At 30.9% G+C, this 26,469-nt stretch overlaps 2 protein-coding genes across 3 annotated transcripts in view; one reads left to right on the top strand and one right to left on the bottom strand.

Moving 5' to 3' along the window:
• The window catches only part of fgf18a (fibroblast growth factor 18a), a 26,316-nt gene extending 24,220 nt beyond the window's left edge, over nucleotides 1–2,096 (top strand). Inside the window, exon 5 of the mRNA XM_073820151.1 lies at nucleotides 1,971–2,096. Within this exon, the coding sequence (XP_073676252.1) occupies nucleotides 1,971–2,096 (126 nt within the window). The remainder of the gene's footprint in view (nucleotides 1–1,970) is intronic.
• Nucleotides 1,552–26,469, bottom strand: part of fbxw11a (F-box and WD repeat domain containing 11a) — a 36,577-nt gene continuing 11,659 nt past the window's right edge. For both annotated transcript variants that reach the window (XM_073820512.1, XM_073820511.1), the window contains 11 exons: nucleotides 25,338–25,557; nucleotides 24,287–24,473; nucleotides 21,284–21,374; nucleotides 21,026–21,163; nucleotides 20,824–20,942; nucleotides 15,178–15,427; nucleotides 14,950–15,068; nucleotides 11,887–11,997; nucleotides 11,687–11,765; nucleotides 5,616–5,780; nucleotides 1,552–2,432 (listed from right to left, as the gene is read on the bottom strand). In XM_073820512.1, the coding sequence (XP_073676613.1) occupies nucleotides 5,619–5,780; nucleotides 11,687–11,765; nucleotides 11,887–11,997; nucleotides 14,950–15,068; nucleotides 15,178–15,427; nucleotides 20,824–20,942; nucleotides 21,026–21,163; nucleotides 21,284–21,374; nucleotides 24,287–24,473; nucleotides 25,338–25,557 (1,476 nt within the window). In that variant the 3' untranslated portion in view covers nucleotides 1,552–2,432; nucleotides 5,616–5,618. The remainder of the gene's footprint in view (nucleotides 2,433–5,615; nucleotides 5,781–11,686; nucleotides 11,766–11,886; nucleotides 11,998–14,949; nucleotides 15,069–15,177; nucleotides 15,428–20,823; nucleotides 20,943–21,025; nucleotides 21,164–21,283; nucleotides 21,375–24,286; nucleotides 24,474–25,337; nucleotides 25,558–26,469) is intronic.

Here is a 26,469-nt window from a genome sequence, read left to right as displayed (position 1 = left end):
ACAAATGCAACAAAATGACTACAACTTTTACTAAAATTCAGATTAAAATATTAAATAATAAATAAATAATTTGGTGGTCCATGGTATCTAAAAGATTGACAACCCCTGCTCTAAGTATCAGGGTTATTACTGTTAAATAAATCCATAAAGAATATTTTCATTACCTGAAATATAATAAACATTAACCAAAATAAAACATAAACACAAATAATAAATAAATAAATAAATAAAGACAATAATAAATAAAATAATAAATAAACATAAAAATAATAAAATAATAAACTAACAAATGCAAAAAAAAATTAAAACTTTTACTAAAATTCTAATTAAAATAGAAAATAGAAAAATAATTAAATAAGCAAAAATAAAATAATAAACTGACAAATGCAACAAAATGACTAAAACCTTCACTACAATTCTAAATCAGAGAATTAAAAAAAAAAAGAACAAAAAAGAATAAAATAAACTGACAAATGCAACTAAATTACTAAAACTTTTACTAAAATTCAAATTAAAACAGAAAAAAAAAACAATAAAATAAACTGATAAATGCAACAATTTCTAAAACATTTAAAATTAACTCTTAAAATTCAAATTAAAACAGAACATACAAAAATAAATACATCAAAAATAGTAAAATAAACTAAACAAATGCAAAAAGACTACAACTTTCACTAAAATTCAGATTAAAATATTAAATAATAAATAAATAATTTGGTGGTCCATGGCATCTAAAAGATTGAAAACCCCTGCTCTAAGTATCAGGGTTATTATAGTTAACAAGAAATCATAAAAAATAATAATAATTACTTGAAATATAATAAACACAAAAAAGTATATATTTTATTTCAGCTAGTTCCTCTAGCACTAAAACAATAAACAATCAAACAAACAAACAAACTAAAATATATAAAATAATAAACTGACAAATGCAACAAAATTACTAAATTAAACAAATATATTAAAAATTAAAATAGAAAAGTAAATAAATAAATAATTTGGTGGTCCATGGCATCTAAAAGATTATATCAGGGTAAAAAAAAAAAAAAAAAAAAAAAAAAAAAAAAAATTATATATATATATATATATATATATATATATATATATATAAATAATATTTTAATTACTTGAAATATAATTAAAATGAATCTAAATAAAACATAAAAAAACAAGCCAACCTCTCTTAAATACTAAAATAACTAAATCATTGTAATAAATTATAAAATAATGAACTGACAAACGCAACAAAACTACTAGAACTTTACTACAATTCAAAAGAAAACCAAAAAAATATATAAAAATAATCTAATTCAAAATCGCTCTTGCGTGATTTGCACCACTGTGAAAGTAACTCCATGTCTGTGACTTTAAAACAAATGTTATTATTCAGGTACATGTCAACAGCTTAATTAACTTTAACTAACCTGCTCAGGAAGATTCTTCAAACCTTCGGTCCGTCGCGACAGCAGCTCACCTGAAAGACAAAAACTAAGCAGAGCGAAATGCAATTGCATTTGAACCACAAGAAGTTTCAGGCCTTAGAGCAAAACATCAAGCATGGTCAAGTACTTTATTCACAATATTTTTCTTAAAAAACCTCTTTTTTTAATATACAACACAATCTGACAAGACATTTTTGTTTACAACTAGATTCAGCCCTCGATGAGCAAGCAGGCAGAGAGAAATCAAACCAGACATTGAGTGACAAAGACATACAATGCCTAGCACGGGAGAGATGGGAGAGGCCAATTAAATAGAAAAAAAAACACAAAATCATAAAAACTAAAGAGAGACGATAGGGAAAGAGAGGCATCAGAGCAGACAGTCACCCAGCTGATCCTCGCATGCATGCAGACGGACCTCCGCTTCACGCCGTCATCCTGAAAAACACGTGTGTCCCTGGTCCTGAAGAGAGAAGTGGCATGAAAACCAAAGGCGGCAGACGTCCTAAACCTTTCCTTTCATTTCAGCGAGAGTTTGCTACCATCCGAGTCCATTTCTCTCGCACAGCAGTTCCCAAAAAGTCTCGTTTCCCTGTCCTTCATCCGTACGTCACTCCTAGAGTCCCAGCTTCAGTGATCCCCGTGTGGATATGAGCTATTAGTAGTGCAGATTTTCAGGTTATTTGAGCAGCAGTGATAGTACAGATACGGTTTGAAGCTGTTGAACGTCCGTGTGTGTGATTGTGCTTGTCTTTTCCCCATTAGATAAAGCAGAACAGTGCTGAAACCCAATGGTGTGAGTGTTTGAATCTTTAGTGTGGCTTGTGTGTGTTTGGCAAAGCATGAATCTGTGTACGTTTGTGTGTGTTCAACTTTATAGTCAGACAGAGAAGAGGAGGCGGATCCCTAGGCACCATTCTGCGACGGACGTGGCCAACAACCAATCAGCTCTCAGCTTTCCCAGGACACACTGGCACATAGAAGAGGCACCTGAATGGATGAGACAATTAATTAATCGATTAATAAATATCCAAATAAATAAATAAAAAAATCATATTTAATATTTTATAATTTAATTTAATAACAAAATTTAAAACAACATAATGTAATAATATAATGGCTATGAAATAAAATTATAGACAAAAACAAATACAAATAAATTAAAACAATAAAAAAAATATATAAATTACAGCACATGACCTCTACAATATAAACAAAAATGAGATAAATTAAAAAAATACTACAAAAGAAAAATGCTCTTATTTAATAAATGAAAGGGTTTTATAATAAATGATACAAAATAACATGTATAAAATAAAGACAAGAAACTATAACAAACAATATAATATGAAAGTATATTTATAGCAAAAATGTAGACCATTTTTGAACCAATAAAAAAAAAAATAGCAAATATAATAATGACTACAAACATTATTAAAACATATAGATATTTAATGAACAAATAAATAGAAAATAAACTACCAATGAAAACTATCTTTAATATTTTACGGTTTTAACATAAATAATATATATATATAAAAAGATAACTATAATTAAAACTAGAGAACTAAATAAAATTTTAGATTGAAATAATTTAATAAATTCATTTTTAAAATACTGAAAAATAAACGTGTGAATAAAACAATCACAACAATATGAACAAAAATGAAATCGAACAAGTAAAGAAAAGTATTTAATGAACAAATAAAAAAAAAAAATCCAACACATTATTTGTATTTACTATTTTAAGGTTTTAATACAATATAATATATAAAAGCGATAACTCTAATAAACACTAGAAAACTAAATTCGCAAAATTAAATTTTAGAATTTTAGACAAAATTTTAACCAAAATATATAATTATAAATTATATATCGATATCTATAATAAACACTAGAAAACTAAACAGAATTTTAGACAGACACTTTTCATTTGAAAAACTATGAAAATTTAATTGTAAATATAATAACCACTACAATATGAAAGATAAATAAATAGATAAACTATATTAACAAATGCATTTTAAAAACTATGAAAAATACTTTTTAATATAATAGCCACAACGATATGAACAGAAATTAAACTGAACAAGTAAAGAAAGGTATTTATTGAACAAATAAATAAAAAATGAACTACCAACAAAAACTTTTCGTATTTAATAATTAAAGGTTTTAACATAAATAATATGCATTTAAATAAATTTCATTTAAAATAAAAGGATAACACTAGAAACACTAAATGCAATTTAAAAACTATGAAAAATAAATTCTGTGAATAATATGAACTAAAATGAAACCGGACTACTAAAGAATTTAATAAACAAATAAATAAAAAATAAACTACCAACACAAATGATCTTTGTATTTAATGCTTTTCGGTTTTAACGTGATATAAATTAATATCATAGAACATAAACAATAACTATAATAAACACTAGAAAACCAAATAGAATTTTAAACAAAAACTATTTTAATAAATATTAAATAAGTATTTAATAATAAGTATTTAAAAAAACTATGAAAAATTAATTGTAAAAATAATAACCACAACAATATGAACAAAAAGGAAACTGAAGAACTAAAAAAATTAATGAACAGAATTAAAAAAATAAACTACCAATGAAAATTATATTTAATATTTAATGGTTTTAACAAAAAAATAAATAAACATAATATAAAATAAAAAGATAACTATAATAACCCCTAGAAAACTAAATTCAATTTTAGACAAAATCAAATTTAATAAATGCATTTTAGAAACTGTGAAATAAAAATTGTAAATATAATAACTACAACAATATGAACAAAAATGAAACTGAACAACTAAATTTCATGAACAAATTAATTAAAATAAACTACCAACAAAAATGATCTTTGTATTTGATAATTTATGGTTTTAACATAAATAAAATAAATATAAATTAGTATAATATAAAATAAAAAGACAACTGTAATAAACACTAGAAAACTAAATAAATTTTATACAAAAACTATTTTAACAAATGATTTTTAAAAACTATGAAAAATAAATTGTAAATAAAATAACCACTACAATATGAACTTAAATGAAACTGAACCACTACATATAAATTAATTAATATAACAAAACATATCTATAATAAACACTAAACACAAACTAAATAGAATTGTAGACTAAAGCTATTTTAAAAACTATGAAAAATAAACCGTGAATATAATAACCACTACAATATAAAAAAAGGAACTGAACTGAAGAAAAGTATTTAATGAACAAATCCATTAAAAATGAACTACCAACAAAAATGATTTTCGTATTTAATATTTTATGGTTTTAGCATAAATAATACAAATATAAATTAATATAATATAAAATAAAAAATAACTGCAATAAACACTAGAAAACTAAATAGAATTTTAGACAAAAGCTATTTTATTAAATGCATTTTAATAACTAAGAAAAATAAATTGTAAATATAATCACTAAAATATGAACAAAAGTGAAACTTAATTTAAAATTTAAAATAAACTACCAATGAAGATTATCTTCGTATTTAATATTTTATGGTTGCACTTGTAACATAAATAATATAACTATAGTTTTATAAAATAAAAATAAAAATGTAAATATAATCACAACAATATAAACAAAATTGAAACCGAACAACTAAAGAAAAGTATTTAATGAACAAATAAATCAAAAATTAACTACCAAAGAAAATCATTTTTGTATTTCATATGTTATAGTTTTAACAAATAATTATGAATATAATATAACATTTATGAAAAATAATTTGTAAATAAAAAAACACTACAATATGAACAAAAATGAAACTGAACAACTAAAGAAAAGTATTTAATAATAAAAAAAAATAGATAAATAAAACTACCAATTAAAAATATGTATTTATTTAACATTTTATGGTTTTACCATAAAAAAAATCTAAATATAAAATAACACATTACAAAATAAAATATTAAAAACTATAATAAAACCATGTAACTACTGTATTAATGAAAACTGAACAGAATTAAAGAATTAAATAAATACATGCTTGATGAACCAGATTTTGGACTATCAGGGATTTCTGACAAACCACGATACATGGTTAAAGCTTAACTAAACCAAAAACCAGAAAACTTGAAAATGAAATACAAATCTGGTGAATGATTGAAAACTCTTTGCGGTGTGTGTACCTGCTATCTGGAGACGTATGTATATGTCCGTGAGGGCGATCGCCTCTCCGACTGGCCATTGGTGGAGACATTCAGGAAGTCCCATATAAGGATTGTGTCGTCATGGGAACTGCTAATAATCTGGAACTCATCAAACTGCAGTCGGAACACACGCCCAGAATGCTCCTGCGAGAGGTTACCATGACAACACACACTTAAAAGAGCATGAAAACATACAGTAACGCACATGCAAACACTCCAGAGGTCTGTCAGAAACCGTCATTATGGTGTTGAGGAGGAAACGCAGCAATGCTACTGACGCACATACATGTTTCAACAGCATTTTAATTGCTCAGCTGTTGAAATGATCATTCAGTTAACCTACATGGAAATGTACGCAAAACAAAATTCATAATTCACAAATCAGCAGTCACCTAGTGCTGGGAAAACCACTTTGTCAAACTGCAGGATTCTAGAAATAAAAGTATTAAAAGCACAGTTTTTTTAACAAATGTTTGTTTCATAGTTTGTTTAAAAGTAGCTAAGAATCCAATGCTTTTAGTGAATCAATTTGTGAATCCAATTCTTTCAACGAATCAATTTGTGAATCCAATTCTTTCAGCGAATCAATTTGTGAATCCAATTCTTTCAGTGAATCAATTAGTGAATCCAGTTCTTTCAGTGAATCAATTTGTGAATCCAATTCTTTCAGTGAATCAATTTGTGAATCCAATTCTTTCAGTGAATCAATTTGTTTCAAAGTTTGTTTAACAGTACAGCCAGGAATCTACTTATTTTAGTGAATCAGTTTGAGAACCCAATTCTTTCAGTGAATCAATTTGTGAATCCAATTCTTTCAGTGAATCAATTTGCGAATCCAATTCTTTCAGAGAATCAATTTCTGAAACCAATTCTTTCAGTGAATCAATTTGTGAATCCAATTCTTTCAGTGAATCAATTTGTGAATCCAATTCTTTCAGTGAATCAATTTGTTCCAAAGTTTTTTTTAACAGTTTAGCCAGGAATCTACTTCTTTTAGTGAATCAGTTAGAGAATCCAATTCTTTCAGTGAATCAATCTGTGAATCCAATTCTTTCAGTAAATCAATTTGTGAATCCAATTCTTTCAGCGAATCAATTTGTGAATCCAACTCTTTCAGTGAATCAATTTGTGAATCCAATTCTTTCAGTGAATCAGTTTGTGAATCCTATTCTTTCAGTGAATCAATTTGTGAATCCAATTCTTTCAGTGAATCAGTTTGTGAATCCTATTCTTTCAGTGAATCAATTTGTGAATCTAATTCTTTCAGTGAATCAATTTGTGAATCCAATTCTTTCAGTGAATCAATTTGTTTCAAAGTTTGTTTAACAGTACAGCAAGGAATCTACTTCTTTTAGTGAATCAGTTTGAGAATCCAATTCTTTCAGTGAATCAATTTGTGAATCCAATTCTTTCAGCAAATCAATTTGTGAATCCAATTCTTTCAGTGAATCAATTTGTTTCAAAAAGTTTGTTTAACAGTACAGCAAGGAATCTACTTCTTTTAGTGAATCAGTTTGAGAATCCAATTCTTTCAGTGAATCAATTTGTGAATCCAATTCTTTCAGTGAATCAGTTTGTGAATCCTATTCTTTCAGTGAATCAATTTGTGAATCTAATTCTTTCAGTGAATCAATTTGTGAATCCAATTCTTTCAGTGAATCAATTTGTTTCAAAGTTTGTTTAACAGTACAGCAAGGAATCTACTTCTTTTAGTGAATCAGTTTGAGAATCCAATTCTTTCAGTGAATCAATTTGTGAATCCAATTCTTTCAGCAAATCAATTTGTGAATCCAATTCTTTCAGTGAATCAATTTGTTTCAAAGTTTGTTTAACAGTACAGCAAGGAATCTACTTCTTTTAGTGAATCAGTTTGAGAATCCAATTCTTTCAGTGAATCAATTTGTGAATCCAATTCTTTCAGTGAATCAGTTTGTGAATCCTATTCTTTCAGTGAATCAATTTGTGAATCTAATTCTTTCAGTGAATCAATTTGTGAATCCAATTCTTTCAGTGAATCAATTTGTTTCAAAGTTTGTTTAACAGTACAGCAAGGAATCTACTTATTTTAGTGAATCAGTTTGAGAATCCAATTCTTTCAGTGAATCAATTTGTGAATCCAATTCTTTCAGCAAATCAATTTGTGAATCCAATTCTTTCAGTGAATCAATTTGTTTCAAAGTTTGTTTAACAGTACAGCAAGGAATCTACTTCTTTTAGTGAATCAGTTTGAGAATCCAATTCTTTCAGTGAATCAATTTGTGAATCCAATTCTTTCAGTGAATCAATCTGTGAATCCAATTCTTTCAGTGAATCAATTTGTGAATCCAATTCTTTCAGTGAATCAATTTGTGAATCCAATTCTTTCAGTGAATCAATTTGTGAATCCAATTCTTTCAGTGAATCAATTTGTTTCAAAGTTTGTTTAACAGTACAGCCAGGAATCTACTTCTTTTAGTGAATCAGTTTGAGAACCCAATTCTTTCAGTGAATCAATTTGTGAATCCAATTCTTTCAGCGAATCAATTTGTGAAACCAATTCTTTCAGCGAATCAATTTGTGAATCCAATTCTTTCAGTGAATCAATTTGTTCCAAAGTTTTTTTTTAACAGTTTAGCCAGGAATCTACTTCTTTTAGTGAATCAGTTAGAGAATCCAATTCTTTCAGTGAATCAATCTGTGAATCCAATTCTTTCAGTGAATCAATTTGTGAATCCAATTCTTTCAGCGAATCAATTTGTGAATCCAATTCTTTCAGCGAATCAATTTGTGAATCCAATTCTTTCAGTGAATCAATTTGTGAATCCAATTCTTTCAGTGAATCAATTTGTTTCAAAGTTTGTTTAACATCACAGCCAGGAATCTACTTCTTTTAGTGAATCAGTTTGAGAATCCAACTCTTTTAGTGAATCAATTTGTGAATCCAATTCTTTCAGTGAATCAATTTGTTTTAAAGTTTTTTTAACAGTACAGCTAGGAATCCACTTCTTTTAGTGAATCCAATTTTTAAGTATTTCGGTTTGTTTCAACATTTGTTTAATAGTTTAGCTAAGAATCAAATTGTTTAGCCAATCAGCTTGAGAATCCTATTATTTTAGTGAATTGATTTGTTATAAAGTTTGTTTAACAGTATAGCTAGGAATCTAATTATTTTAGTGAATCAGTTTGGAAATCTAATTCTTTACGTGAATTGTTTTGTTACATAGTTTATTTAACAGTATAGCTAGGAATCCAATTATTTTAGTGAATTAGTTTGGAAATCTAATTCTTTCAGTGAATCGGTTTGTTTCAAACTTTGTTTAATAGTACAGATAGGAATCTAATTCCTTTAGTGAATCAGCTTGGGGATCCAATTTGTTTAATGAATTGGTTTGCTTTAAAGTTGGTTTAAAAGTATAGCTAGGAATCCAATTCTTTCAGTGAATTGATTTGTTTCAAAGTTCAAAGTTTGTTTAAAAGTATAGCTATGAATCTACTTTTACTGAATCAGTTTGAAAATTTAATTCTTTTTTTTTTAAAGTTTGTTTAGTAGTACAGCTAGGAATCTACTTCTTTTAGTGAATCCAATTTTTAAGTAATTCGGTTTGTTTCAACATTTGTTTAATAGTTTAGCTAGGAGTCAAATTCTTTTAGCGAATCAGCTTGAGAATCCTATTATTTTAGTGAATTGATTTGTTATAAAGTTTGTTTAACAGCATAGCTAGTAATCTGATTATTTTAGTGAATTAGTCTGCGAATCCAATTCTTTCAGTAAACCGGTTTGTTTCAAAGTTTTACAGTACAGCTCGGAATCCAATTCTTTTAGTGAATCAGTTTGGGAATCACTTTTTTTTTTTACTGAAACATTTTTTTAGAGTTTATTTAACAGTACAGCTAGGAATCCAATTATTTTAGTCAATAAGTTTGGGAATCTAATTCTTTCAGTGAAATGATTTGTTTCAAAGTTTGTTTAACAGTATAGCTAATAATCTGACTATTTTAGTGAATCAGACTGTAAATCCAATTCTTTCAGTAAATCAATTTGTTTCAAAGTTTGTTTAATAGTACAGATAGGAATCTAATTCCTTTAGTGAATCAGCTTGGGAAGCCAATTCGTTTAATGAATTGGTTTGCTTCAAAGCGTGTTTAACAGTATAGCTAGGAATCAGATTATTTTAGTGAATCAGTTTGGGAATTCAATTATTTTAATTAATGTTTGTTTAAAAGTTTCTCTACTAGTACAGCTAGGAATCTAATTCTTTTAGTGAATTAGTTTGGAAATCCAGTTCTTTCAGTGAATCGGTTTGTTTAAAGGAACCGTATGTAAGAAATTTATGTCAGTTAATCATAAAATGGCCCTGACATGTCACTAGACATTAAGAAATCATGTTCATTTCAAATACTTATATCACTGACAACAGTGGTCCGGCCAGGATATTGTCATTTAAAAGTGAGAGTTGCAGCCCTCAACTGATGTTATTGTTGTCGTTTTGTGTTTTGGTCTGAGGCTCCACCCTCCAGCTATCTACCAATCACGAAGTCAGTAGAGTTTTGTGATCTGGGTTGCCATCTCTGTTACAGCTGCAGCCGAACGTGTCGGATAAAACATGTATAACGTTACGAAACCTAAAAGACCTCGTTATGAATCAGAAATACGTCGTGACAAAGTCCGAAATAAAACAAGGATTTGTATAGGAGATGCCTTTGAAAGATGGAGACGGCTGAAAACGGAGAAGAATTTGAAGACAGACGCCAACGTTGCTTATTTTCTCCTGGACAGGTAAGATTCATCTATGTTTGGCTAACTTTGCTTCCGTACACAGTGGATTTTCCACGGTCGGCCGTGCTAAATGCGTTCATAAAAAGCTTTATATCGCACCACTAGCAGGGTATGAAAACAATCTATGTTCCGACTGAAATGTGGTATTACAGTACATCTTTGCGAAATATTTGGCTAATCGCCATCTGTAAATTTTTGCGATACATAATTACTTCGCAAAACATCTCTTGTGAAGCATAAACATAATTTATGGAAGATAAACAAATGACTGTGTAGGACTCGTCACTTGCCATTGGAAGCTCCTTGTAGCAGCCTACTCCTGCAGCTTAGCTGGCAACCTCGAGTCAGGGGGGAGCGGGAGGGGATACACCGTTCTACAGTATTTTGAAAGTGATTGCAGTACCAGCTTTGGCCACAATCCTACATACGGTTCCTTTAATAGTATAGCTAGGGATATACTTCTTTTAGTGAATCAGTTTGGGAATTTAATTCTTTCAGTGAATCAATTTGTTTCAAAGTTTGTTTAATAGTACAGACAGGAATCGAATTATTTTAGTGAATCAGCTTGGGAATCCAATTTGTTTAATGAATTGGTTTGCTTTAAAGCTTGTTTAACAGAATAGCTAGGAATCAGATTCTTTTAGTGAATCAGTTTGGGAATACAATTATTTTAATGAATCTGTTTTTTTTTTTAAGTTTGTTTAACAGTATAGCTAGGAATCTAATTATTTTAGTGAATCGGTTTGGGAATCCAGTTCTTTTAGTGAATCGGTTTGTTTCAAAGTTTATTTAATAGTACAGCTAGGAATTTACTTATTTTAGTGAACCCTTTTTTAAAGTTTGTTTAATAGTACAGCTAGGAATCAGATTCTTTTAGTGAATCAGTTTGAGTTTCAAAAGTTCAAAGTTTGTTTATTAGTACAGCAAGGAATACAATTCTTTTAGTGAAGCAGTTGTTTCAATGAACCCTTTCAACAAGAATTGCTTAACTAATTCACTCCATTTGAGTCGTCAGTACATTCCCACATGTCCCTGTTTTTAATACTAGTATTTGTAGTAGCCTGTGGCTTGGCAAAGTGACTTTAAAGTAGCATTCCGTGACTGCTTATTTGAGAAGTATGAATTATATTTAGCTAAATTATTATTTCAAACTAGCAGCATAAATAAAGTTGCAGTGATGTCTTGTGGTTGTTCAGATTTATCGTATGTGAACATGACAGAAAAAAATATTAATAGGAATAAAAAATAAATTAATAAAAAAAAAAAAAAAACGGATTATTTTATTCACACGCACCACGAGTGTACGCAGACATAACGTGCTGGCGGGGGCCCGAGGATCCAGAGCTGCCTGTAAATCCCAAACTTTAATCTTCCTGCAGATGAAGAGAGAGAATGTGAGGGTGAGTTAATATGGCTGCTTGATATTAACCAGTTCGACAGATGAACAGCCTGTCAGAAACAGATGGTGCTGTGACTGTGTGAGTGTTTATTCACCCATCATATGCTCCGCTCACGATCCTCTTGTTGTCGAATCTGATGCAGCGCACAAGCTCCTCATGACCCTCCAGCACACGCAGACAGGCACCGCACTCAATGTCCCACAGTCTGACCACACACACATAAGTATGTTAAAGATTTGAGAGCTTTTATAGAGCATTTATAGGGTTAGTTCAACCAGAAATTTTAATTGTCATCATATACTCATTCCAAACCTGCATGACTTTCTTTCTTCAGTGGAAAACCAAAAATTTGAGAGGTTTTATAGAGCATTTAAAGTCTTAGTCCACCTAGAGTTTTTAATTCTGTCATCATTTACACATTCCAAACCAGCATGATTTCCTCTCTTCAGTGGAAAACAAAAAATAAAGACTGCAGAATGAGTCAAGGACAAAACAAAAACATCGTAAAAAAAAATCCAAACAGAAGTCTATACAACTCGTACACTACATTTCAAGGCTTCAGAATGCTTACGATAGTTTTGTGTGAGGAAAACACCACTGAAAAACAGAGGAAATAAGAAGATTTTCAGTCAGCAATGACTTCTCACACAAAGCTTTTGTTTGACTTCAGAAACTTATTTTATAACGCAAATCATACGTGACCCTGGACCACAAAACCTGTCTTAAGAAGCATGGGTATATTTGTAGCAATAGCCAACAATACACTGTATGAGTCTAAATTTTACATTTATGCCAAAAATCATTAGGACGTTAAGTAAATATCAGGTTCCATGAATATATTTTGTAAATTTCCAACCATAAATATATCAAAACCTAATTTTTGATTAGTAATATGCATTGCTAAGGACTTAATTTGCACAACTTTAAAGGTGATTTTCTCAATATTTAGATTTTTTTGCACCCTCAGATTTTCAAATAGTTGTATCTTGACCAAATATGGTCCTATCCTAACAAACCATCACATATAAATGGAAAGTTTTTTTATTCAGATGTATAAATCTCAATTTCGTAAAATTGACCCTCTATGACTAGTTTTGGTCACATATAGCCAATCATAAACACTTTTATGATGCTTTTTGTCATTTTTGGAACATAAACCTCCTCAATTACCATAATAAGGTACTTGTTATATATCTCCTTGAACATAAATTCTTATAAACACAATACTGGTTAAAAGATTGGGGTCACTAAGATTTTTAGCTAGTAAGAAAATAATGCGTTAAATTAATAGTAAACGTAAAGTGACAGTAAACACCTTTACAATGTTTCAAAAGATTTCTATTTTAAGTAAATGCTGTTAATTTGAACTTTCTATTCATCAAAGAATCCTGCAAATCAGTATATTAAAATGATTTCTGAAGGATCATGTGACACAGAAGATATGAGTAAGGATGCTGAAAATGTAGCTTTGCATACATTCAGTCAACAGTCATTTGAAATTGTAGTAATATTTCATAATATAACTGTTTATTAGGGCTGGGTAAAAAATATCGATTCTCCGATTTTAATCGATCTTCAATTTAACGCAATGATATCGATTCGGGAAATCCCCAAATCGATTCTTAATGCGCATGCTTCAGCTTCACGTAAGAGGATATGAATATTCACCTCTTGTCCTGAAGGTGTCACCATCAGCTGCTTTTTTTGCAGAAAAATCTGGTGATCAAAAATGATATGGCTGTAGTTAAGAACTGTTAGTTTTATGGACAGTTAGAATGTTTTGTATTATGATTGGCCTGTTTTGAACGTTTTGAATTTAGAAAAATGTTTTATTTCTTAAACATGTTTGAAGTTCTTAATAGATTTCACTGTTGCACATTTAGTCTTTTTATTTTTTTACAGTAATGTGCATTTTGCAGTTTGTTTACATGGTGTACAATGGATGCACATATTTATGACTTCTTGTTACAGTGTTCATTTAAAATAAAAGTTAAAAAGTGTGCACCCTATTATTAATGTAGATGTGTATTTCAGTAATAAACTTAAGAAGGAGAGTTTCAGTTACCAGCATTTATATCAAAATATGGATCCCATGTCTGCAAAACTAACATTTTAAATGAAATATTGATAGCTAATCGATATCGAATCGAATCAAAATCGAATCGAAACCATAAAAATAAGAATCGAATCACCGAATTGGTCACAATACCCAGCCCTACTGTTTATACTATATTTTTGATCAAATAAATGCAGCCTTGGTGAGCAGAAGAAATAAATAAAATTATAAAATAATTTTCTCCTCCGCCAAAACACAGACGGGATCGCGTCCTCCATTCATAAAAAACGAATCTACTATAGCGCGAAATGCCACGTAAATTCGTCGATTTTTGGATTCATAAATCAAATGTTGGTCTGTCACTTAATTCAAATCAAGATATGGACTAGTGTCTGTGAAAACTGAAATGCAAAAAGACCGTTTTAATATGAATCCGGTATGTTCTGTTTGCCTCTGTATGTCTGAATGGTGGAGACGCGCTTTTACTACACGCATACTGAAACACACGTGACGCTCCCGGTAATTTTTGGCCTTTGCTTCTCACATGAACAGATAAACTCAATCTCCAAAACTGCTGTGAGTGTCACTTTTACCGTTTCTTTTGAGAAAACTAGCATCATATCATACTGTATACACAGAAACTTCACGGCAACCTGTCAAAATAAAAGTACGCTGTAACATGTAACCTGGTTTAATGCGCCACCTGGCTTGAGAAACCCGTTCTCAAAGACTTACTTTTAGTCATTATTTGGGTAGCACACATATTCTGAATGCCTTCGGCAGAATTCAAATTAGCCATTTTAATCTAGATTAAAAAAATTAATCTATGCCCACCACTAATATATATATATATATATATATATATATATATATATATATATATATATATTTTTTTTAACAATACACAATTTTATTTATTTATTTAATATATATATGTGTGTGTGTGCTGATAAAGAAATTACTGTTTTTTAATTATAACTGTATTTAACCAAAAAAAAAAAAAAAAAATTATATATATATATATATATATTTTATTAAATACAATGAATAAAATAACTAAAAATAATAATTACATAAAAACAAATCGTTAAATTTAAAAACCTGATGGTGTTGTCCGAGGACCCGCTGACCACGAGTCTGTCTCTATACTGAAGGCAGGCGATGCCACGCTTGTGACCGTTAAGTGTCCGTACAAACTCACACGTGCTTGTGCTCCACACCTGCAAACATATGCAAAATCTTACATCTACATCTTCATCATGATGATACAGCTGCCAATCACCCGCCACTAAAGCCTCGCCCACCCACTGACCACTCCCACCCACTCACTTTTATGGTTCTGTCTCCAGACGCAGACACAATGTATTTGTCGTCAAAGTCCACCACGTTGACTGCGGCACGGTGACCCACGAGTACGCGCCGCAGGCTGATGTCGGTTGCAGACGCCATGTCCCACACTGCGATGGAGCGATCTTTCGAACACGTCACCATGAGACCGTTACAGAAGCGCAGGTGGAGAACCGCCTCGTTGTGATGGATCAGAGTGTTGAGGACCTCACCAGAAACAACATCCCACACCCTGAGAAAGGCAGAGAGAGAGATATTGCAGATTAGTACACACTGTGAAGGAATCATGAGATCATTAAAACATTTTTGTTACTTGGTATAAAATAAATGTTAAAAGAAATTAAATTAAATGAATTTGAAAAATCTAGTTTAGCTTGATGTCAGGGTTGCCAAGTTGGTGGTTTCCCCTCAGAATTTGGCTTCATTTAAACTGCTGCTGTAGGTTGATTTTTTGCCCGTGGGTTAATAGTTTGACATATTTTATAAAGTATATTTGACTGAAATGCTTGTACTAAAATATTTTATGTGACTACCAATGATAAAACTGTGGTAGATGTAAGGTTTTGTTAGGCCCTTGTGCTTGTTTATGATCACTGTGATATATTGGTTTCAGATTAGATTAGATTAGATTCGATTCAACGTTATTGTCATTACACATGTACAAGTACCAGGCAACGAAATGCAGTTTAGGTCTAACAAGGAGTGCAATAAGCAGCAAGTGTAAGATAAAGGTATAAGTTATAAGTGCATTTATAGGGGACATGTGCAGGGAGAAACTATGGGTAATATTTACAGATGGATGTACTGTGAGCATAATATACAGGTTGCTATTAACTATAATCATATTCAAAATAGATGAATATTATATACAAGTTGCTATTAACTGTAATCAGGAATTTGAAAATTGCTATTTTCTATAAACATGAATGTCTATATAAATAGACATGTATAGATATATATATATATATATATATATCAGAAATGCATTGTGCAATGGATATGTGCATATATACAAATGGGTATGTACAGTGTAGTGCAATGAATATTAAATAGTGCAATGGTAATTGGAAGAGTCTAGGGGTATGTGAGGGGGGCAAAGGTGTCAGTGAGGGGCAGAGTTCAATAAGGAGACAGCTCTGGGAAAGAAACTGTTCCTCAGTCTGCTGGTTATTGTACTGGGACATCTGAAGCACCTACCAGAAGGCAGGAGAGAAAACAGTTTGTGGGCCACACTTAACACACCTCAGTACTGGTCATGTGTATCAACTCACAAACCTTCTGTATATAGCACATATGCACATTCATAGTTCTGTCTGTGGACATTCTTTTTTATTACCACTGTTATTTATAATTTATTGTATATTCTTTTTTTATATTCTGCATTAGTGTTTTTATTACCTTAACTTTATGTATGTCTGCACAATGTTTGTACTTTCTGTACTGGAAGCTCCTTACACAAAGACAAATTCCTTGTGTGTGTGAACACACTTGGCAATAAAGTGTTGTGAATTTGATTCTGAAAGTCCATAATCCAGTTACAGAGTGAGGTGTTAATGTCCAGGTCTCTAAGTTTGGTGATTAACTTAGAGGGTAAGACAGCTTTGAATGCTGAGCTAAATTCAACAAACAGCATTTGTGCATAGGTGTTTGTATTGTCCAGGTGTGAGAGTACAGAGTGCAGCGCTATTGATACTGCATCATCTGTGTTTCTATTGCCATGGTAGGCAAACTGGTGTGGGTCCAGTGAGGATTGGAGAGAGTCCTTTAGGTGTGTCAGGACCAACCGCTCAAAGCACTTCATAATGATGGGTGTCAGTGCTACAGGGCGGTAGTCATTCAGGCATGTTGGGCCTTAAAGTTTTGGCACTGGCACAATTTTCAACAGTGACTGTGAAATATATATATAGGAATTGCATATTTTGAGTTTTGATATTTCGGATATGGTCATTGCGCTACATTTTAGGCAATTTTTTATTGGTCACTGGCCTCATTTTTATTACGCAGACATGGCAACCTTGCTTGATGTACTTTAAATAACCGTTTTCTACTTGAATATATTTTACAATCATTACTCCAATTTTTAGTGTCACAAGATCCTTCAGAAATCATGCTACTACGCTGATTATTATTATGAATATTTTAAACAGTTGAGTACATTTTTTTCAGAATTGCAAAGATCAGCGTTTATCTAAAATAAAAAAAGCTTTTGTAACATTATACACTATTCCATTCAGTCAGTATATATATTTCTTTAGAAATGAATAATGAAATTACAGATTTTAGTACTTCTATTTAGCAACGATAAGGACATTTATAATGTTAGAAAAGATTTCCATTTCCATTTTAGAAAGTTTTTCTGAACTTTGAAATTCTACTCAGCTGTTTTCTACATATTAATAATAATAATAATAATAATATTTTGAGTAGCAAATCAGAATACTAGAATGACTGGAGCAATGATGCAAAAAATTCAGCTTGGAAATAACAGGAATAAATTACATTTTAAAATATATTCAAATAATAAAAACTGTTTATTATTTTACAGTTTTTAAATGCTGGCTTGGTAAGCAGAACAGACTTTTCTAAAGAAAAACTATTAAAAATTTAAATAATAATAAAAATAAATAAATAAAAACGATATAGACATATTTACTTATTTACATAAGTTAAAAAAGAAAAACAACAAGATTACAAATAAATAAATAAATAAAAGGCATTAAGAAAAAGAAAAAAATAATTAAAGATATTGATAAAAATAATAATAGTATCTCTATGACACTAAAACAAGTATTAGGTCCCGTTTACCTATTTTATCATCAGATATTAATCTAGACAAAATAATTTAAGAAAAAAAATCTATTTCTAGCTAAAGGAAAATTATACATCTAAACATAGCCATAAAATGTGTCTTTTGTAAAATTATAAATGTGTCACTTTTGATCAATTCAATGCATCCTTTTGACATTTCGGTGGCACAGAATTTCCTTAAAAACGAAACTAATAGATTCCTAAACCATTTTTTACAATAATTCAAGTGTTAAATATCTCCTGTAATAACTGCTAGAGTTTTTTGGCATAGCTGTTGTTAAAACAAACTAAGTTAGAGGCGAAACCCTAGTGGCATAAATTAACAAGCGCAGCAGGTGCAAAACACGGATGGACCGTAAATTACATGCGAACGACCTCACCAGCAGCTGAAACATCCTGCTCGAGCTGAGCGGCCAACTGATGTGTTAATGCTCTTTAAACACGATCACATTACAAAGCCGCTTCCTTCTCCAGGTGTTAAACGTCCGGCTGTTTGCGCTTCCACTCGGAGTGACGCAAACCTGATTTATGCAGCTGTACAGCTCGTTCCCGCAAACTCTCACAGGTGAGAGAAACACACACAAACTCGCACTGGAAAAGGTGACAGAGCTCCGGCCGGGGCTTTAAACGCTTCGAGGGAAGTGAGGTCATTGTTTCCCATAAGGAGATTTTTTAGCTGGAGGCAGTACGTGTGTGAAACATTTAAAACTAATTGTGTAATATAGTTTTGCAGCACATCATATTTTACTTATTTATCCTTCTAATTGATTCCCATACGACTTTTATAGCTGTGAGGATTTTAAGAGACAAATGCGAAAAGAGAAAAATGTGTATTGGTTTAGAAAAAAAAAAAATATTTACACTGCTTTTCAAATGTATGGAATCTCTTATGCTCATTAAAGTTCCATTTGTTTGATCAAAAATACAGAAAAAAGTAATATTATGAAATATTATTGGAATTTAAAAAAGTTTTCTATTTTAATATACTTTAAAATGCAATTTATTCCTGTCATCAAAGCTGGACTTTCAGCATCATTACCCCAGTCTTCAGTGTCACATGATCCTTCAGAAATCATTTTAATATTCTGATTTATTATCAATGTTGGCAACAAGAGCTGTTTAATATTTTTTTGATACTTTTTTCAGGATTCTTTAATGTATAAAAAGCTAAAAATAACAGCATTTATTCAAAATAGAAATCTTTTCTAATAATACAAGTCTTTACCATCACTTTATCAATTTAACACATCCTGAATAAAATATTGCTGAATAAAAGTACTAATTCTTTCAAACAAAGAAAGAAAGTTTTTTTACTGAGAATTTACTGACTCCAAACTTTGAACGGTAGTGTTATTATTATTGTCAAAAAATATTTCTACTTTAAATAAATGCTGTTCTTTTTAATGTTTTATTTATTAAAGAATTCTGAAAAAATATCACAGGTTCCAAAAAAAAAAAAAAAAAAAAAAAATAATAATATATATATATATATATTAAGCAGCACAAGCATTTTAATCACTGAAAATAAATCAACATATTACAATGATTTCTAAAGACTGGAGTAATGATGCTGAAAATTCAGCTTTGCATCACAGGAATAAATTAGATTTTAAAGTATAATAAAATAGAAAACCACTTTTTTTAAAATTGCAAACATTTCACAATATTAGTGTTTTTTTCTGTATATTTAATTAAATAAACACAGCCTTGATGAGCAGAAAAGGTTTTAAAAAACAAACAAAAAAAAATCTTACTGATCGCAAACTTTGGAAAGGCAGTGTATGCTCAGATCTATAAATTTCAATCTGTTTTATCATTTAGTTCATAATAAATTATTCATCAATACATATTTTAGTCTTTTAAATGAAATGAAATAAAATGATACATGTTTAAGGTTTTTTTTTTCATTTCATTTTATTTTTATTTTATTTCGGTTAACATTCATTTCCTTACTTGAAATATATATATATATATATATATACATATTTTTAGAAGCGCTAATATGCTTTAAAAGTACTTTTTGAAGTAATAAAACAACTCAAGCTTAAAAAATATACAAAAATATTTAACAACATTTAATAAATTTAACAAAAACTATAATAATAAATTAATATATTCATTTGATTTTTGTTTGTTATTTTTGTCCATCAGGTTCAACAAAATAAAAAAAAGAAAAGTTTTTATACATTTTATTTCAGTTCACATTTTTTTCCCCAAAGTAAATATAATAGCCCTGCCTCCTTTAGTAGTCCCAGCAATCCTTCTAAAATCATTATAATATGCTAATTTGCTGCTCAAGAAACATTTCTAATTATTATCAATATTACTATTTTTGTGAAAACCATTCTACATTTTATTTTTCAGGATTCTTTGATGCACAGAAAGTTCAAAAGAACAACATTATATATTTAATATAATTACATTATAAATGTCCTTACTGTCACTTTTAAACAATTTAATGCATCCTTGATGAATAAATGTATTAGGGTGTGTTTGGTTCGGTTCGGTTGGTTCATTTGGTCTGGACCAAAAAGGAAAATGATACATTTGGTCCTGGTCCACTTAGCGTTCACACTGGCATTTTTGACAGCGAACCTAAAGGCATAGTGATCCGCTTGTTTGGTGCGCACCAGGTTACGGATGGCAGCGTTCACACTTACTCAAATGAACCGCACAAACAAAGACACCAGAGGTCGTTTTAATTTAACCAAACATGACAAGTGTGAACACACCCTTAAAATCGAACTGACCCCAAACCTTCGAATAGTAGTGTAAAAATCTGTCAGCACTTATGTCACTGTAATATTCGTGTGTAAGTACCTGACAGTTGAATCAGAGGAGCCCGTCACTATGACTCTGTCATCGTACTGCAGACACAGAACCGAACCAGTGTGACCCGTCAGGACCTTCAGACACTCCAGAGACTGTTTGTCCCAGATCTGACAGAGACAGAGAGAATGTGATGATCACCACAAGAGACAGAATGACAGGCAGACAGAACGAAAGACAGATAGATAGGTACTTTGATGGAGTTGTCTCGCAGGCCGCTGATGATCTTGTCATCGTCATACTGAAGGCAGTAAACGCCTTTACTGTTCTCTGACCGGCACTGAATCCGCTGAAGATTGTGACGTCCACAACGCCAGTTTGCTTCAATAGTCTAAACAAACAGAACGAGCAAACAAGAAACTAAAGGAATGGGTGGATGGAAGAATTAAAAACAATCAGATGGATGAGTGTGTAATTGCACAGACAGATTTATGAATGGATGGATGCTCACCTCAATGTCCTGTATAATTTTGGGATAGAGCGAATGGTAGTATGAATTGGGCGGAACCTCGTTTGTTCGGTTCTTAAATAAATATTTCTCCCTGGAGACGAAAAACAAGAAAAACACCAATCAGATACAAGCAAAGGATGAACAACCCAAATGATTCTGAACTAGTTATCTAAATGGCATGATTTTAATACAGTTACTGTTTAACAGCTTTAGAGGTAATGATTTGAGTTGTAGTTAACTATAATATTTTTTTCTTTTTTAAGATATGTCTACATAGTTTTTTTTATTAGGTTTTAGTTTATTTTAATACTTCAACTTAAACTAAATGAAAATGAGAAATACTGCCTTGGCAACTAGCTGAAATAAAATGATTTTTTTAGTTAAAGTAAAAGTTCACTTCCAGAACAAAAATTTACAGTTGATGTACTCACCCCCCTTTTCATCTAAGATGTTCATGTCTTTCTTTCTTCATTCGTAAAAAAACATTATGTTTTTTGAGGAAAACATTTCAGGATTTTTCTCCATATAATGGACTTCTATGGTGCCCCCGAGTTTAAACTTCCAAAATTCAGTTTAAATGCAGCTTCAAGGGGCTCTAAATGATCCCAGGCAAGGAAAAAGGGTCTTAACTAGCGAAATGATTGGTTATTTTCTATAAAAAAAAAAAAAAAGAATTTCTATACTTTTAAAGCTCATCTCGTCTAGGTCTTCCAGTTTTATCCAGTTTTCTTCTCTAACTTAAAAATCTTAAAAAAAACTTTAACCTTTTTTTGTAAAGGGTGTTTGATTTTCTTTGCATGTTTACTTTGTAAACACAGGGTGGGTACTTCTGCAGCGATGCAGGATGATTTTAAATTTGGAAGAGAAAAGTGTTTTTTTTTTTTTTTAGAAAATAACCGATCGTTTCGCTAGATAAGACTCTTCTTTCCTCGGCTGGGATTGTTTAGAGTTCTTTAAAGCTGCATTTTGGAAGTTCAAACTCTGGGGCACCATAGAAGTCCACTATATGGAGAGAAATCCTGAAATGTTTGCCTCAAAAAACACAATTTCTTTACAACTGAAGATAACAAAGGGGTGAGTAAATTATCTGTAAATGTTTGTTCTGGAAGTGAACTTCTCCTCTAATTTCAAATAATGTTTATTTCATTTCCAGTTTTTTTTTTTTTTTTTTTTTTTACAGTTTTCATTTTAGTTAATGATAATAATCTAGTGCGGTAAAATGGTTTAGGTAGATAAATAAATGAATAAATACACCCATGATTGAATAATATTTACAGCACATATTTTACACACAAACATATACTGTCAGTTTATGTCCATAATTCCCAAAGATTGATAGGCCTTGTGATTAATCACAATCATTATGTGCATTTCTGGGTTTGTCAGCACTAATTATGATTCACACCGAAGCACACAGCCCTGTTATTTCAGGCATGTGATCAAACTTGCATTTAACAAAAGTGAGTTTTTAAAGCCAAAGTAAGAAACACTGTTCTGACTGACTGATTACACATCATATATTGTGGCTGTGCAATTATTTTTAATAGCTTATTTATGTATTTATTCATTTATTTATTTTTAATTATTACTCTACCTATACAATGATTACCAAACCAGATTATTATTGTTAACTAAAAATAAAAACTAAATATAAAAAAAAACATTATTTAAAATGTTTTATTAATTATACTTTGTATTAATAATACTTTTTTATTTATTTTTGTCAAGGGAACATTTCATTCTCATTTCTCAAATCTGTCATTAATTCCTCACCTTTATGTCGTTCCAAACCCATAAGACCTTTGTTCAGCTTCGGAAAACAAATTAAGATATTTTTGATAAAATATGAGTTTTCTGACCCTGCATAATAGTCTAATACTTCAAAGAAAACAAAAACAAATTTATTCAACTATTTCTTCACTTCTATGTCAGAACACATGTCGTTGTACTCTCATGAACGCACGTTGAAGACTGACGCAGAAGAGAAGAAAAATTTAGGAACAGTCATAATTTCAGGAGCACCTTCTTATCAATAATAAAAAAAAATCTGATCAAAAATTTGCCTTCCCATCACGAGGTGATATGTGACAACTTCAAGTGATTTACAGGGGAATTTTGTTTTTACCTTTGTAATGGCATTTTTCTATCTTTATTAAAAGTATATAATTTTTTATGTCAATTAAAAAAGTATTTAAGCTTTTTAAAATTTCTAATTAAAAACAATAGAATAAGAAGAAGTTACCAATCAAATGAAATCAGTATTAATAAAATAAATTTGTACTACAGAGGTGGCACAGAAGAATACAGAAATGTCTTGTAGGTGTATTTTCATGTTTAATGAGGCTCAGAGATGGCATGCGTGCAATGAAATTCATAAATTCATGTTGAGATTAATGTTTTAAAGATAAAACTTTGAATACGGAAATATTAAATGATTTAAATAACTGGAAAGACGAAAAACATTTGAATTGAGATGTGCGGCGGCTTAGATGTGACTTGTTTCAGACTATTTTTGTGACAAAATCAGGCAATAGTGTTATAGTCAGACAATGTAAGTCACTTAATATTGAATATTAACTTCTTGTTTATTTAACTGTTGTATTAAATCAATCTCATTTACAAACTCCCCTAAAAATTATTAAAAGCTGTCACTCATCTTAGTGTCAATTCTTGCTGTTTATACAGGGTCATTTCATGGATTTCTTAAAAAATATCTTATTTTGTGTTCTGAAGACAAACAAAGGTCTTACGGGTTTGGAACTACATGAGAGTGAGTAATTAATGAAAGAATTTTCATTTCTGGGTGAACTATCCCTTTAAATTGAAGTGCTTAATTAATAAAACTTGTCAACATTAAAACTATGTAGACATAAAAAAAAAAAAAAAAAAACATTAAAAAACGTGAAATATAATATTCATGAATAATAATTCTGCACTTGTCTTGTACAACAACTATCAAGAGTTAAAAAAAAAAAGCAAACGAGTGTCTGTGTGTGTTTTTACCACTGATGGCGCTCTGACAGGCCTTTCCACAGCGGGTCTGTGCGCACCATCCTCTCGATGAGCTTCTTCCAGAGCATCCCGTCTGAAATGACTCGCTGCCATTCTCGACAGACCAGCTCAGCAGAACACAGAGAACGAGCGTCGAGAAACGAGAGGATGTTCTCCGCTATGTGATCCAGACCCTGAGCTACAAACAGAGCGATTGAGTGAGATTTACTGTAGTTTTGAGCAATCACTGAGCTCCTGATGCATATTGCAAACAAAAACAGCAAGAGATTTCCCAAAACAGATTATTTGAGGCACTTAGAAAAAAAATATTACAGAGGTGCGCACCTAAACAGACAAATACACACAAAAATATTTCGAAATGAGGCGCATGTTGATTATTCATGTAAACCCTTGTCAGTTATGTCTTAAATGATCATAAACAGTTGTGAATGAAATTACGCCTGTAACATTATATATAATCCGTGTGGCTCTTAAAGCAGCAGCAAATATTCCTTCTGCCATCAATACAAAGAGAAATATCACTCACTGCTCTTGAATCAATGCCTTTTGTAGTTTTAATAAGAAACAAAGCATGTTTAACTATTACAGTTAATTAGCTGTTTTATTTAACATTCAAATAATTACATTTAATTTCTGTAGTATTGTTAGACTACTTTAGACTTGCATAAAAGTATTCAGTATTTTTTTTTTTTTTTTTTTAAAGCACTTTTTTTAATCTTTTTTTTTCTGCTGTATTGCTATCTTTGAATTAATCACTAATATAAAGTTTTGGACTCTGTCTTAATCGTGTTAAATAATCGTGATTACAATATTGACCAAAATAATCGTGATTATGATTTTTTGCCAAAATCGAGCAGCCATAACTAAACATCACATAAAAACAAGCATACAGACAAACTGATGTAGTGAAAGTGATGTAAGTGGGCGGCTCTGGCCGCGTGCCGACACTCACATTTCTGACTCTGCGAATGCATGTGCTGGAGTAGGAGGATTTGTTATAGCCAAGACTTGAGGTACGTGTGCTAATGTGCGAGTTAGTTACCTGGCAACGCAGTGATGAAGTCTCTCTGTAACATGGGTTTAAGGTACGAGTTTATATGGCCGTGCTGGTAGTGACACATGCGTGAGATCAGATGCTCCACAAACTCCACCTGATCTGATTCTGACCACTGATCAAACAGCTGGATGCAGAGATCTTTCTCCTTATCGAAGTTCCCCTGGGACGTTCTCTTCCTCGAACCTGCCACTGAACCGTTCCCGAACTAGAGACACAGACAAGATGACAGCGACAGAGTAAAAAACGTGAACAAAGACTTCACACCAAAGTTATTATTGTTAACTCAGAAAAAGTATGAATAAGAAAAAAACTTATTTAAAAAAAAAAAAAAACATAATATATTTCAGCTAGTTGCCAAGGCAACTTTTTTTTTTATTAAAATAACCAAAACTAAAAACTGAAATCAATATTTAAAAAATAGAAATAAATGAAATACATAAATTAATTATTAAAATTATCCGCAAACACTGAAATCTTTTGTGGTCAGTCAACATATATATATATATATATAGTCGTGGCCAAAAGTTTTGGGAATGACACAAATATTAGTTTTCACAAAGTTTGCTGCTAAACTGCTTTTAGTTTAGATCTTTGTTTCAGTTGTTTCTGTGATGTACTGAAATATAATTACAAGCACTTCATACGTTTTAAAGGCTTTTATCGACAATTACATGACATTTATGCAAAGAGTCAGTATTTGCAGTGTTGACCCTTCTTTTTCAGGACCTCTGCAATTCGACTGGGCATGCTCTCAATCAACTTCTGGGCCAAATCCTGACTGATAGCAAACCATTCTTTCATAATCACTTCTTGGAGTTTGTCAGAATTAGTGGGTTTTTGTTTGTCCACCCGCCTCTTGAGGATTGACCACAAGTCCTCAATGGGATTAAGATCTGGGGAGTTTCCAGGCCATGGACCCAAAATTTCAACGTTTTGGTCCCCGAGCCACTTAGTTATCACTTTTGCCTTACGGCACGGTGCTCCATTGTGCTGGAAAATGCATTGTTCTTCACCAAACTGTTGTTGGATTGTTGGAAGAAGTTGCTGTTGAAGGGTGTTTTGGTACCATTCTTTATTCATGGCTGTGTTTTTGGGCAAAATTGTGAGTGAGCCCACT

The sequence above is a fragment of the Garra rufa genome, chromosome 16 (genome assembly GCF_049309525.1).
Source record: "Garra rufa chromosome 16, GarRuf1.0, whole genome shotgun sequence".
NCBI classification, from domain to species: domain Eukaryota; kingdom Metazoa; phylum Chordata; class Actinopteri; order Cypriniformes; family Cyprinidae; genus Garra; species Garra rufa.
Note: the sequence above shows the minus strand (reverse complement) of the source record. Positions and strands in the feature narration are given on the sequence as shown.